We start from the raw sequence: 13,734 nt of genomic DNA, 5'->3' as shown, positions 1-13,734 counted from the left end.
CCTCTAGATTCATTATTTTCCACTTGTTCACTTTGATTTTCTTAGGGTATAGCGTTTCCTCAAATAGCTAATGGCCTTTATTTGTCAGTGGTTGGACCAAAGCTTCAAGGTGCATAGTCAGGAACAAGATTACTAATGCTTTTGGACTGCCTGAGTGTCAGAATTCCTAGGGTATTGTTCTGAAATACCAGACTCCATGCTAGCTTATCCAGGGTTGTTTCTGGACAGTTTATTCATTTTCTTGCAGGGAAAAACTCTTTTTTGCCTGGGAGTATATATGACCTGTGTAACAAATCACCCCCAAACTTGTTGCTTACAGCCGCTACTAGCATTTCATTACTGTCTTTCATGTTTCTGGAGGTCGATGTGCTCAGCTAGGTGGTTCTCACTTGGGGGCTGTGCAGTTGTGGCGAAGGGGCTGGAGTTCTTTCAAAGGCTTCCTTGGTCACCTAGGTAGCAATTGAAGTTAGCTGCTGGTTGGAACATCTACCCTCTCTACATGGTGGGGCTTCCTTGTAGCTTGGAGGTTAGATTCCAAGAGCAAGCATCTTAAGAAATAATGGCCAACCAGTGTGGCCTTTTGTAACCTACTCTTGGAAGTCACGTAACATAATTTCTCTTTCCCACATTCTCTTGGTCAACACAGTCATAAAGTCCTACTCAAGGTGAAGTGGAGAAGATAGGAAGGTGTCAGAGAATGTGCAGATCTCTTTTCAAATCATTACCCAGTATACAACAGTGAAAAGAAAAATCAAATATGAAATGGGCAAAAGATAAAGGTACTTTACCAATACAGACAATGAAGCATATGAAAAGATGTTTTTTAAAAAATCATTACAGCACACGTCCCTGGCTGTTGGCTGTTCTGATCTCATGATTTGGGGGTGGGAGTAAGAGTTGACTATTTTGTCCACAAACATTCAGCTGATGTTTCTGTTTTCAGCCCCATGAACCTCACCTGATTTCAGATGTGACATTTCCCAGTCCCGGGCCTCTTTGAGGTTCTAGTAGGTTGTTGGCTTTCTCCCTGAGAGGGTTAGTCTGCTTGTGTGTGTGTGTGCGTGCATGCATTCATGCATCATCACATTTTCTTAGTTCTGCTCTGTCAGTCCACATTCCTCTACAGAAACTTTCTATCTTCCAGAAGCATATTATAAGTTTTTTCCTTGCTGATGATCCCAGGGACTCTCTGTGGTTGAGTCTTTTTTTCCTTCCCAAGTCTTATTTAAACAGAGGCTCGGAGGAGAGGTTATATATGCTTGTGTTCACTTTGCCTTCTTGTACTGGAAGCCCTAAAATAGAATAATGTAATGTCTTAACAATATATTTTGCCATATCTTCATGCCAGTATATATAGCATCTCATCCTGTTTAAAGGTTGCAAGGTATTCTTGAGTCTGACTCACTGTAATATGTTTAGTCAATCTCCAGTTAATTGAAATTGTTTTAAATTTATTGCCATCATCAAGAGGCCTGCTGTGAGCATCCTTATACATATATCTTTGCACACCCATGCAAATATTTCCTCAGGATAAATTCCTAAAATTAAACTAGTGTCAAAGGATGTGTATACTTTAAATTTTGGTAGTTAAAATAATAATAATAATAAATAAATTTTGGTAGTTAAAATGTCACATCGCCCTTAAAAACCATATGAGAATACTCTCATGAATAATAAATGGAAAACCTGATACCTTTTGGAATATAGGAAGGAGACTAAGCTGAGGTGGGGAGGAGATGTAGGCAGAAATGATAAGGTATAGAAAAGAGTAACGTGGGAATGTGCATAGCATGTTTATGGAGTTAGAGTGAGGATTTCTGTTGGTTAGTCAGAAACCCTCATTAGAATGCACAGGATGGAGGCCTAAAAGCACAGGGCTGTTTGACACCATGTTGGTAAATACCTGTTCTCAGCTGACATTAGAATGACATGAACCAAATGGGGCAAATTGGAAGAGCTTCCTGAAACAGCCGAGTTTAAACATCTACCCAAAGGGGAGGTGCAGCTCGAGCATAGTTTCTGAGAAGTAAGCTGGTGGTTACATGCCTTTGGGTATCTCTGGAGCTAAAGGCTGCCAGGAGGTTATTCTCCACAGGTAAGTGAGCAAGGTGCTAATGGAGCTCCAGAGAGCAGGTATTGATCCTTTTCAGGAGGGCCTGAGGCAGTGGCAAGAGGAGCAGGAGAGGAAGGTGCGAGCCCTCTCCGAGATGGCATCTGAACAACTGAAGCGCTTCGATGAACGGAAGGAACTGAAACAGCATAAAGAATTCCAGGACTTAAGGGAAGTGATGGAGAAGAGGTGAGTGGGATCATCAGTGTGCTTGGCTGCATTAGACCCGAAGGAAAAAGGGTTGGACTTCTTCTGAGGCCTTAAATCTCAAAATAAAATAGCCAGTGAAACTTATAACCTAGAAAAATGACCACCCCTGGAAAGTCGACCCATGTTTCGCAAAGAGAGGGAGGCTTTTAGGAGAGGGAGGGTAAGACAATTTTATGGGGCATGCCTGACTGCTCTTCCCTGCCATTTTTCGTGCAGCTCCAGGGAGGCCCTGGGGCACCAAGAGAAGCTAAAAGCTGAGCATCGTCACAGAGCAAAGGTCAGAGCCTGGGAGAATCCATGTGGGCCTTTCCATGCTAGTTTTAACCCTCCCAAAGTGGGGTTTTGGCAGACGGGTGTGGAGGACCTGGCCCAAATCTCACCTCTGTGTGACTCACCTTGGGCTGCCCTCTTTCTGCTCGGGATCCATCTGTAAAAATATGTAGCCCATGTAGGGCTCAGGGGAGACAGAAAGAGAAGGCCGAGAGGTGCCTCAGAGAAAGGTAACTGGACAGCCCTTCCTGCAGATTCTCAACCTGAAGCTGCGGGAGGCCGAGCAACAGCGCCTGAAGCAGGTGGAGCAGGAGCGGCTGCGGAAGGAAGAAGGCCAGATCCGCCTGCGGAGCCTCTATGCCCTGCAGGAGGAGGTGCTGCACCTCAACCAACAGCTGGACGCCTCTGAGCAGCACAGAGACACGCTGAAGTTTGACCTGTCTGCCTTCCGGACCCGAGGCAACCAGCTGTGCAGCCTTGTCTCGGGAATCATTCGGGCCACTTCTGAGGTGAGGAGTCTTTGGAGGGACCTCAAAGAGATAATCATTCGTTAGCATTTCATCTTTCTTCCCTGATAAGGAGTGGTGGGGGGCAGTTATCCTCACCCCAAGTTGGACTCCTACATATCGAGTTTCCAGTCTTAGGTTAAACAAATAATTGTTTATTCTGATTGTGAAATTGAGTAATATTTTATTGAACTCCTGCTATGCTATGGTAAAAGTTAAAACCTCACAGGAATGCACGTTGCTTTTTTCTGTTAATGTTATATTTTGAACACATAATTAGTATAACCATTAAAAATATTTTGATGTTTTTAATTAGAGCAGTATTGCCATGACACATAGTAGATATTTAGTAAGTATTTGATGAACTTGTCAGAATAGGATACCTCCCACATATAATCATACCAAAATCGATCAGAAAAAAAACATGCCTACCATTGAATATTAAAGTTTCTGTATTTTCACTACCATGCATAATGCTGTAGTGATACCATTTTATATATGTCTTACTTGTATTTCTTTGAGAAAAACTCCTAAAAACAGAATTGCTTGCTCAAAAAAATTTTAAGGTTCTTTTTATTTTATTTTTAAAGATTTTATTCATTCATTTGATAGAGCAGGCAGACGAGCAGGGGGCAGGGGCAGAGGGAGAGAGAGAAATACACTCCCTGCAGAGCAGTGAGCCCGATGCAGGGCTCAATCCCAGGACCCTGAGATGATTTGAGCCAAAGGCAGATGCTTAGCCAACTGAACCATCCAGGTGTCCCCTTTTAGGTCTTGATTCTTACCCCAAACTTGTACCAGTTCAGTAGGCCCCATGCCCAACATGGGGCTTAAACTCATGACCCTGAGATCAAGAGTCATGCTCTACAGACTGAGCCAACCAAGTACCCCTAATTAAAAATTTTTTTTAATTTTAATTTTTAATTTTTAAAAAGATTTTTATTTATTTATTCATGAGAGACACAGAGAAAGAGGCAGACACAGGCAGAGGGAGAAGCAGGCTTCTCACAGGGAGCCTGATGTGGAACTCAATCCCCAGATCAGGATCACTCCCTGTGCTGAAGGCAGATGCGCAACTGCTGAACCACCCAGGTGTCCCTAAAAAATTTTCAAATTAAAATTCAGTTCTTCAGTCACAGAAGCCATATTTTAAATCAATCCTCAACAACTACATATGGATAATGGCTACTATATTGCAGATCATAAATGTGGAACATTTCTAGCACTACAGAAAGTTCTGTTAGAAGGTACTGCCCTTCCACAGTTCACAGAAAATACAGGTAATAAAGAAACCCAGTAGAATATACCACAGGGTTAGGGTTAGCAATTGCATTCTGGAGCTTTTCAGAACATAGGAAATTTTATAGAACAAATGATCCAGACTCTTTGATAATTAATGGCAAGGAAAAAAACATAAAGGATGTAGAATCTTGAGATTAAAAGACTTAATTACAAGACATAAACCAAAAGGTTGAGCCTTGTATAGATGTTAACGTTCCAGCTGTTAAAAAAGTTTTAGACAAGAGCGCCTGGGTGACTTAGTCGCTTAGGTGTCTGACTTCAGCTCAGGTCATTATCTCAGGGATATGTGCTCAGTGGCGAGTCTGCTTGTCTCTCTGCCCCTCTAGCTGATTGTGCAAGTGTTCTCTTTCTCTTTGAAATAAATTTTTTTTTTTTAAGATTTAATTTATTCATGAGAGACACACAGAGAGAGAGAGAGAGGCAGAGACACAGGCAGAGGGAGAAGCAGGCTCCACCCAGGGATCCCTGGGTCCCCAGGATCATGCCCCGGGCTGAAGGCAGCACTAAACCACTAAGCCACCGGGGCTGCTCTCAAATTAATCTTAAAAAAAATTTGAGGGATCCCTGGGTGGCGCAGCGGTTTGGCGCCTGCCTTTGGCCCAGGGCGCGATCCTGGAGACCGAGGATCGAGTCCCACGTCGGGCTCCCGGTGCATGGAGCCTGCTTCTCCCTCTGCCTGTGTCTCTGCGCCTCTCTCTCTCTCTGTGACTATCATAAATAAATAAAAATTTAAAAAAAAAAAAAATTTGAGCACTGACTGGATATTTGGTCATATTAAATTATCAGTTTTTTAGGTGTGATATGAGTATTCTGGTTATGTTAGCAAAGAGTTTTATCTTTAGAGATCCATACTAAAGTATCTTCCAGATGAAGTAATATATCTAAGATCTATTGTAAAACCATTGGGGGAGGGCATGCAGCTGGAAGGAGAGATAAAACAAGACTGCCATGTGTTGATTCTTGCTCAAGCTGGAGAATGGTTGCCTAAAGGTTCATTATGCTGTTCTAATTCTGTGTAGGTTTGAGATTTTATAAAAGGAAAGGTAAACAAAAGCTATAAAGTAAATTCAAAGGGAATGATCAGCTATAAAAATAAACTTTTGGGGCACCTGGTGGCTCAGATGGTTAAGCATCTGCCTTCGGATCAGGTCATGATCTCAGGGTCCTGGGATTGAGCCCCGTATTGGGCTCCCAGCTCAGCAGGAAGTTTGCTTCTCCCTCTCCCCCGTGCTCATGCTCTCTCTCTCTCTCTCTCTATGTCTCAAATGAATAAATAAAAAATCTTAAAAAAAATAAACTTCTGCTTCAAATATGAGAAATGCTTGAAGTTCTTAATATTTAGCCACTGGGTGGCTCAGTGGTTGAGTGTCTGCCTTTAGCTCAGGGCATGATCCCGGGATCTGGGATCAAGTCCCACATTTGGCTCCCTGCATGGAGTCTGCTTCTCCCTCTGCCTATGTCTCTGCCTCTTTCTCTGTGTCTCTCATGAATAAATAAAATCTTTAAAAAAAAACCTTAAAAATAATTTTTAAAAAGGTTCTTAATATTTAGAACATGTATTAACTGGTTTTTTAAAACAACTTTTTTTTATTATTTATTTATGATAGTCATACAGAGAGAGAGAGAGAGGCAGAGACATAGGCAGAGGGAGAAGCAGGCTCCATGCACCAGGAGCCTGACGTGGGATTCGATCCCGGGTCTCCAGGATCGCGCCCTGGGCCAAAGGCAGGCGCCAAACCACTGCGCCACCCAGGGATCCCCCTTTTTAAAACAACTTGAATAGAAATATGAACTGAGGGTGAGAACGTACAATTCATAAAAATGTCAACTAGGGAGACACCTGGCAGGCTCAGTAGAGTCAGTAGATTCTAGGAGCTCTTTTTTTTTTTTTTTTTTTAAGATTTTATTTATTTATTCATGAGAGACACAGAAAGAGAGAGGCAGAGACACAGGCAGAGGGAGAAGCAGGCTCCATACAGGGAGCCTGATGTGGGACTCCATCCCAGAACTCCAGGATCACACCCTGAGCTGAAGGCAAATGCTCAACTGCAAGCCACCCAGGCATCCCTACAAACTCTTTCTCAATATTCCTTTCTGTTTCCAGGATATAAATTTTTATTCTCCTACCAGAGTAATTCCTTTTTAATTGCTATAGCTTTATAAAACATTTTAATATACAAAAGGGGAATTTATTGTGAATTTCCTGAAGAATTTTGTTGTTGTTCCCTTCCTACCTTGGACAAGATGGTTTAAAATGGGAGGCCTCGGATCCCTGAGTGGCGCAGCGGTTTGGCGCTTGCCTTTGGCCCAGGGCGCGATCCTGGAGACCCGGGATCAAATCCCACGTCGGGCTCCCAGTGCATGGAGCCTGCTTCTCCCTCTGCCTGTGTCTCTGCCTCTCTCTCTCTCACTGTGTGACTATCATAAATAAATAAAAAATTTAAAAAAAAATTTAAAAAAATGGGAGGCCTCGGGGGATCCCTGGGTGGCTCAGCGGTTTAGCGCCTGCCTTTGGCCCAAGGCGCGATCCTGAAGTCCCGGGATCGAGTCCCGTGTCAGGCTCCCTGCATGGAGCCTGCTTCTCCCTCTGCCTGTGTCTATGCCTCTCTCTCTATGTCTATTGTAAATAAATAAATAAAATCTTTAAAAATAAGATAAAATGGGAGGCCTCGTGGTAATAGCTGACTGAGTCAGTGGTGGAGTGTGCTACTCTTGATGTCAGGGTTGTGAGTTTGAGCCCCATGGTGGGGGTAGAGATTACTTAAAAATAAAATCTTTTAAAATAATAAAATCCACAAACCAACAAGAAGACTCATTGATTTAACAGGCAAAACTACAAATTTATAGGACAGAATATACATAATGATACAAAGCTCCTTGATTCATTTTATAATCCTGGTAGATTCTTTTGTTTGTTTGTTTGTTTTTTTAAGATTTATTTATTTTAGAGAGCATGAACAGGAGGGGCAGAGAGAGAAGGAGAGAAAAACTCAAACAGACTCTGCTGATCATGCAGCCTGACACAGGACTCAGTCTTACGACCCCAAGTCCACGACCTGAGCTTAAACGAAGAGGTGGATGCTTAACCAATTACACTACCCAGGCGCCCCTGGTAATCATATTCTAGCAAAACAGCACGCTAAAAGAAATGGGCACATCACTCTGGCTTATATACATTCTCATTTAAGAGCAGTTCTGGGAGGCTCAGTGGTTCAGTGCCTGCCTTCGGCCCAGGGCGTGATCCTGGAGACCAGGGATCGAGTCCCACGTCAGGCTCCCCGCATGGAGCCTGCTTCTCCTTCTGCCTGTGTCTCTGCCTCTCTTTCTCTCTGTGTCTCTCATGAATAAATAAAATCTTAAAAAAAAAAAAAGCAGTTCTAAATAAAAGATAAGTAAATGAAATTTATCAGTGCCTCAAAGAGTAATGTGGTATAACCAAAGAGGTACTATTGAAAGGATATTGAACAGGTGGTTCAGTTGTTATGAAATCTTTTCATGAAATTCATTTCACTTTATAGATTAATGGAGCCAAGTTATGTGTTTATCTCATCAGATGCTGTAAAAGTATATGCTGAAATTCAACATCCTTTCCAGATTAAAAAAAAACTTACAGTAAATTAAAAATATAAATGTGTTGCTCATGAACATGACAAAGTACTTATCCATTTCAGACTACATTTTAGGGATGCCTGGGTGGCTCAGCAGGTGAGCATCTGCCTTTGGCTCAGGGCGTAATCCCGGAGTTCCAGGATTGAGTCCCACATCGGGCTCCCTATATGGAGCCTGCTTCTCCCTCTGCCTATGTCTCTGTCTCTCTGTCTCTCTCTCTGTGTCTCTCATGAATAAATAAAATCTTAAAAAATAAAAAAGACTACATTTTAGATATGTTGTTAAAGTAAGGAAAGAAAGATACTACATTGTTCCTGTTGTTTAAAGTTAACAGAAGTTTTAGCGAATACAAGGTAACAAAACAAATTACAGTAGAAATCTTTAAATGAGGAAATGTCATCTGATGACAATATGATTGTCTACCTAGAAAGCCAAGAGTGAAAAGCTGGGAACTATTAGGTTTTCTTAAATGAGATTAGGTGATATGACAAAGTTTTTTTTTTTTAAGATTTTATTTTTTTATTCACAAGAGACCCAGTAGAGAGAGGCAGAAACAGATGGAGAAGTAGGCTCCCTGCGGGAAGCCCAATGTGAGACTCTATCTTGGGACCCTGGGATCCTGACCTGAGCCAAAGGTAGACGTTCAACCAATGAGCCACCCAGGTGCTCTTTAAGTGCAAAAATTTAAAGTATTCTGACAAAAAAAGTTAAAAATATGGTGGACTATAAAATGCTTAGAAATAAACTAGCATGAAATAGAAGTGATTGACATTTTAAAAAGTGTAAAATTTTATTGAATTTATAAAAAAAGACTAGAATAAGTGGAAGGATTTACTGTGTTTCTGAAGCTTCATTAAAGTAAGCTGTCAGGGATACCTGGGTGGCTCAGCAGTTTGAGCGTCAGCTTTCAGCTCAGGGTGTGATCCTGGGGTCCTAGGATCAAGTCCCACATTGGGCTCCTGCATGGAGCCTGCTTCTCCCCCTGCCTGTGTCTCTGTCTCTCTCTCTCTCTGTCTCTCATGAATAAATCTTAAAAAAAAAAAAAAAGTTGGACTTTTCACAAAGAAATCTCGTGATGGGACTGGTATGATCGAACATAAAAACATTTTCTAACACTACAGTTAAAGTGATTTCTGCTTATTAGGTACAGGCAGCAAGATCAGTGGAATACAATGACCAGCCCAGAAAGGGACATGTTTTTTGTAGACAATTTAATGTATTATAAAGGTATCATTTTAGGGACTGGGTGGCTCAGTCAGTGAAGCATCTGCTTTTGGCTCTGGTCATGATCTCAGATCTCAGGGTCCAGGGATTGAGTCCCATATCAGTCTCCCTGCTCAGTGGGGAGTCTGCTTTTCCCCTTGCCCCCCACGGTGCTCATGAGTGCTCTGTTTCTCTCAAATAAATAAAATCTTAAAAAAAAAAGTGTCAGATCAGTGGAGAAAAGATGAATTAGGGGCATATGGGTGGTTCAGTTGCTCGGGCGTCTGTCTTCGGCTCAGGTCATGATCCTAAGGTCCTGGGATCAAGCTCCACATCCGGCTCTCTGCTCAGCGGGGAGCGTGCTTCTCCCTCTCCCTCTGCTTTTCACTCCCCCTGCTTCAGTGTGTACACTCTCCCTCTCTCTCTCTGTCAAATAAATACAATCTTAAAAATATTAATTAGAACCATAAAAGTGAAGATTAAATTTGTAGCATTCTTTCATCAAATTCCATAATCTTGGATGTATAAAAATGAAGAGACAAACAGAAATAAATCGTGTTTAGTGAAAACAAATGTAGGCAAATATTTGAATTATGTTAAGGTGTGGAGGCCCTGTGTCAGCATAACAATGAAGGCAGAAGTCAAAATGGGAAGGTTTAATAGATGTAAGTACATAAAACTTAAAGACACATTATAACTTAGGAAACATATTTGTAACATATACAGCAGACCAAAATTTAATGTCCTTGGTGCAGAGAGAGCTTTTACGATCTATGGGAAAAAGGATAAATAAATCACTCTATCTCCATCCCACTAACAGAAAGTTGAGCAAAGGACAGGACAGGCAGCTGTAAAGGGAGAAGTATAATTGTCTTGTAAATTTGAAACTAAGTTTAAAATCATTATTAACAAGGACTCCTGGGTGGCTCAGTGATTGAGCATCTGCTTTGGGCTCATGGCATGATCCTGGAGTCCTGGGATCAAGTGCCACATTGGGCTCCCTGCATGGAGCCTGCTTCTCCCTCTGCCTGTGTCTCTGCCTCTCTGTATCTCTTGCGAATAAATAAATAAAATCTTAAAAAAAATCATTATTAACATACAGAATGCAGGTTAAAACACAGTATCATTTTTATCTAGACTTATCGCTGACTTATATGAGCTGTGATTTGGCTTCACGGGTGTCTGGAGAAGAGGCACTAAGCTCTGCCTCTGTCACCCTCACAGAACGGCTTTCCCACAGCAGAGGACCAGGCTGTGGCGGAGAGAGCCCTGCAGGAAATGCGGGACCTCCTTACAAGCTTGCAGCAGGAGATCTCCAGGACCTGTGAAGACAAGAGGAGGCAAGATGAGGAGGCGGCCCAAGAAAAGCAGCAAGAGTCAAAGATGCAGCAGGGGCCAGAGGCCCCCAGAGAGACCCCAGCTCCCAACCAGGGCCCAGGAGGGAAACAGAATGAAGGTAGATGTTGGTGGGGATACCATCCTTTGACCCAGAAGGTGAAAGGAAACAATTTGTTTAAATATGTATCAGACGGGATCCCTGGGTGGCGCAGCGGTTTGGCGCCTGCCTTTGGCCCAGGGCGCGATCCTGGAGACCCGGGATCAAATCCCATATCGGGCTCCCGGTGCATGGAGCCTGCTTATCCCCCTGCCTATGTCTCTGCCTCTCTCTCTCTCTCTGTGACTATCATAAATAAATTTTTAAAAAAATCTAAATATGTATCAGTGTTGAGAACAGTGCCTGGTTGGTGTTAAGTGTTCAGTGAAGGAGCACCAGGCTGGCTCAGTCAGAAGAGTGGAAGAGCATGCAGCTCTTGATCTTCAGGTCATGGATTTGAGCCCATTTTGGGGGGTAGAGATTATTTAAATAAATAAGTAAATAGGGCAGCCCCAGTGGCTCAGCGGTTTGGTGCCACCTTCAGCCTGGAGCATGATCCTGGAGAACCGGGATCAAGTCCCACATCGGGCTCCCTGCATGGAGCCTGCTTCTCCCTCTGCCCCCCCCCCCCCGTGTGTCTCTCATGAATAAATAAATAAAATCTTTTAAAAAAGAGATATAAATAAAGTTTTAGAAAGTGTTACTTGAATACTAGCTTTTACAAAAGCCTCTCTTTTCTTCCTCAGACCTCCAGGTGAAGGTACAAGACAGTACAATGCAGTGGTACCAGCAGCTACAGGAAGCTTCCAATCAGTGTGTGCTGGCCTTTGAGGAACTGACCAACAGCAAAGATAGTCAGGTAGGGGGCGCTGTAGGTCATTGGCAACACTCTGGGCCTGGTAGTGCTCTGAACAGCCTCCTGTCCCAAAGGAACATCAATAGTGTGTCCCATTCCCTAATCCTACTGGCACCTACTTGGCTCTTCCAAACACTGCCTGCCCTCCCACTGTTCTCTCCTGGCAGGCCAAAAAGATAAAGATGGACCTCCAGAAGGCTGCCACCATCCCAGTGAGCCAGATCTCCACCATTGCAGGTTGGTCAGAGGAGTTAAGAACATGACCCTTCGCTTCATTTTGTTATTTTTTTAAGGCTCCAAATCCACCTGTCTGTAGGGTTCCTGTAGATAGAGTCAGTTCAGACAAGTGACAATGGATCAGGCAAGTATAAATTATGTCTTACTTTTTGTTTCTTCTTCATCACAGGTAATCCTTATGTGTTTGTTGACTCACTTTTATAAATAAGCTGCATATTAGCAGTCATATTAGCCTTTAGGAAGGCTCCTACCTGATGTTGAAAATCACTGCTGAAAACATCACTCAGGGAACCTGGGATGTGACACACACTTTTTGCTTTTATCCTGTACCATTAGGTTGTCCGAGCTCAAAATCTACCTTATTACTTTACTTGTTTATTTTTTTTTTTATGGTGAAAAACTTTAGATTTATAGCTGGCTGGACTCAGTTTAGATGATCCCAATTTTGTTGGCAACATCCAAAGCATCATAGTCAGGAGCCAGTCGAACATATGCTTTCTTTTCTCCATTAGGCCTGATCAAGGTGTTGACCTTGGCCACATCAATGTCATAGAGCTCCTTCACAGCCTGTTCGATCTGGTGCTTATTGGCCTTGACATCCACAATGAACACAAGTGTGTTGTTGTCTTCTATTTTCTTCATGGCTGACTCAGTAGTTGGGGAACTTGATGATGGCATAGTGATAAGCTTGTTTCTCCTGGGGGCACTCTTTTGAGGATATTTGGGCTGCCTTTGGAGACGCAGAGTCTTGGGTCGTCAGAATGTAGGTGACCTAGGGATCTTCTTTTTTTTGTGACTGTGCACGCCTATCAGCACCGCTTTCTTAGCTTTCAAAGCCTTTGCTTTGGCTTCGGCTTTGGGAGGGGCAGGGGCTTCCTTCTTTGCCTTCGGCGCCATCATTGTGAAAGGGATTTCTATTTTTTTTTTAAGATTTTATTTATTTATTTATTTATGAGAGATACAGAGAGAGAGGCAGAGACATAGGCAGAGAGAGAAGCAGGCTCCATGCAGGGAGCCCGATGTGGGACTCGATCCCGGGACTCCAGGATCACGTCCTGGGCCGAAGGCAGGCACTCAACCGCTGAGCCACCCAGGTATCGCTGCTTTAATACTTTAGAACATCTTCCTTTTCTCTCCAGAGACTGAGCTTTAGAGAGTGAGACCCAGACAGAAGAAAGACCCTTCTTTCTCTCCTTCAGAAACAGTGGTTCATTTTTATAGAGCTCCAGGTTCCAAGCCGTGCTGCCCAGTGGCTGGCGAGCACGAACATCTGAAAAGCTGCTCAGACTTAGCATGGGTCTCTGTTCCCCTGATTCACTTGTTGCCTAGAAAGTGTAGACAAGTTGTAGTTCTTGCCCATGAGAGGTCCTATGACAGAACTTACATATCATTCTGCTGCCTGAAGTTCTCCCTAGAGCAGGGCAAGGTATAGATAAATAAATACTTAGCAACTTGACTTTTTAGACTTTTAGACTTGAAAGTGCCATTTCCTTTGCTAGCAATGACAGTGGGGGTGAGGTTGACCTGACAGCCATGCCATTCCTTCACTGCTCTCCTCCAGCTTGTCCCCAGTCCTGACCCCTCAGCTGACCACAGACAGCCTTACTTATTTGTTTCCTCTTTTGTGGGGAACATCTAGATGCCGGGGGTGGGATCCTTAGGTGCCAGCCCCTTCCAGCCATACACAGTGGTACCTCTTCTTCTGTGTGTGGAGGGAGGAGGTGGCCTTGGCACACTTCCCCTTCTCCCTCTGCCTTTGTTGTCCACCCTCCTTTCCCCTTCAAGACTTGCCTCAGGGGATCCCTGGGTGGCGCAGCGGTTTAGCGCCTGCCTTTGGCCCAGGGCGTGATCCTGGAGACCCGGGATCGAGTCCCATGTTGGGCTCCCGGTGCATGGAGCCTGTTTCTCCCTCTGCCTACGTCTCTGCCTCTCTCTCTCTCTCTGTGTGTGACTATCATAAAAAAAAAAAAAAAAAAAAAGACTTGCCTCAGCGCTTATCACCTGGTCTCTGCAAATTGACTCCCTTTTACAGGCTTCTTTCCCTTTAAACATGCTT

General features: G+C 43.4%; 1 protein-coding gene and 1 pseudogene across 1 annotated transcript in view; one reads left to right on the top strand and one right to left on the bottom strand.

Annotated features, from left to right (window-relative positions):
• Positions 1 to 13,734, top strand: part of GLE1 (GLE1 RNA export mediator) — a 35,547-nt gene that overhangs the window by 11,396 nt on the left and 10,417 nt on the right. The window contains exons 4-9 of the mRNA XM_055334697.1: positions 2,151 to 2,299; positions 2,537 to 2,597; positions 2,845 to 3,099; positions 10,435 to 10,666; positions 11,332 to 11,444; positions 11,609 to 11,678. Coding sequence (XP_055190672.1) covers positions 2,151 to 2,299; positions 2,537 to 2,597; positions 2,845 to 3,099; positions 10,435 to 10,666; positions 11,332 to 11,444; positions 11,609 to 11,678 — 880 coding nt within the window. The remainder of the gene's footprint in view (positions 1 to 2,150; positions 2,300 to 2,536; positions 2,598 to 2,844; positions 3,100 to 10,434; positions 10,667 to 11,331; positions 11,445 to 11,608; positions 11,679 to 13,734) is intronic.
• Positions 11,700 to 13,577, bottom strand: LOC129515691 (60S ribosomal protein L23a-like; annotated as a pseudogene).

Source organism: Nyctereutes procyonoides, unplaced genomic scaffold (genome assembly GCF_905146905.1).
Source record: "Nyctereutes procyonoides isolate TBG_1078 unplaced genomic scaffold, NYPRO_anot_genome, whole genome shotgun sequence".
Lineage (NCBI taxonomy): Eukaryota > Metazoa > Chordata > Mammalia > Carnivora > Canidae > Nyctereutes > Nyctereutes procyonoides.
The sequence above is the reverse complement of the archived record's forward strand: the minus strand, read 5'-3'. Positions and strand labels throughout refer to the sequence as shown.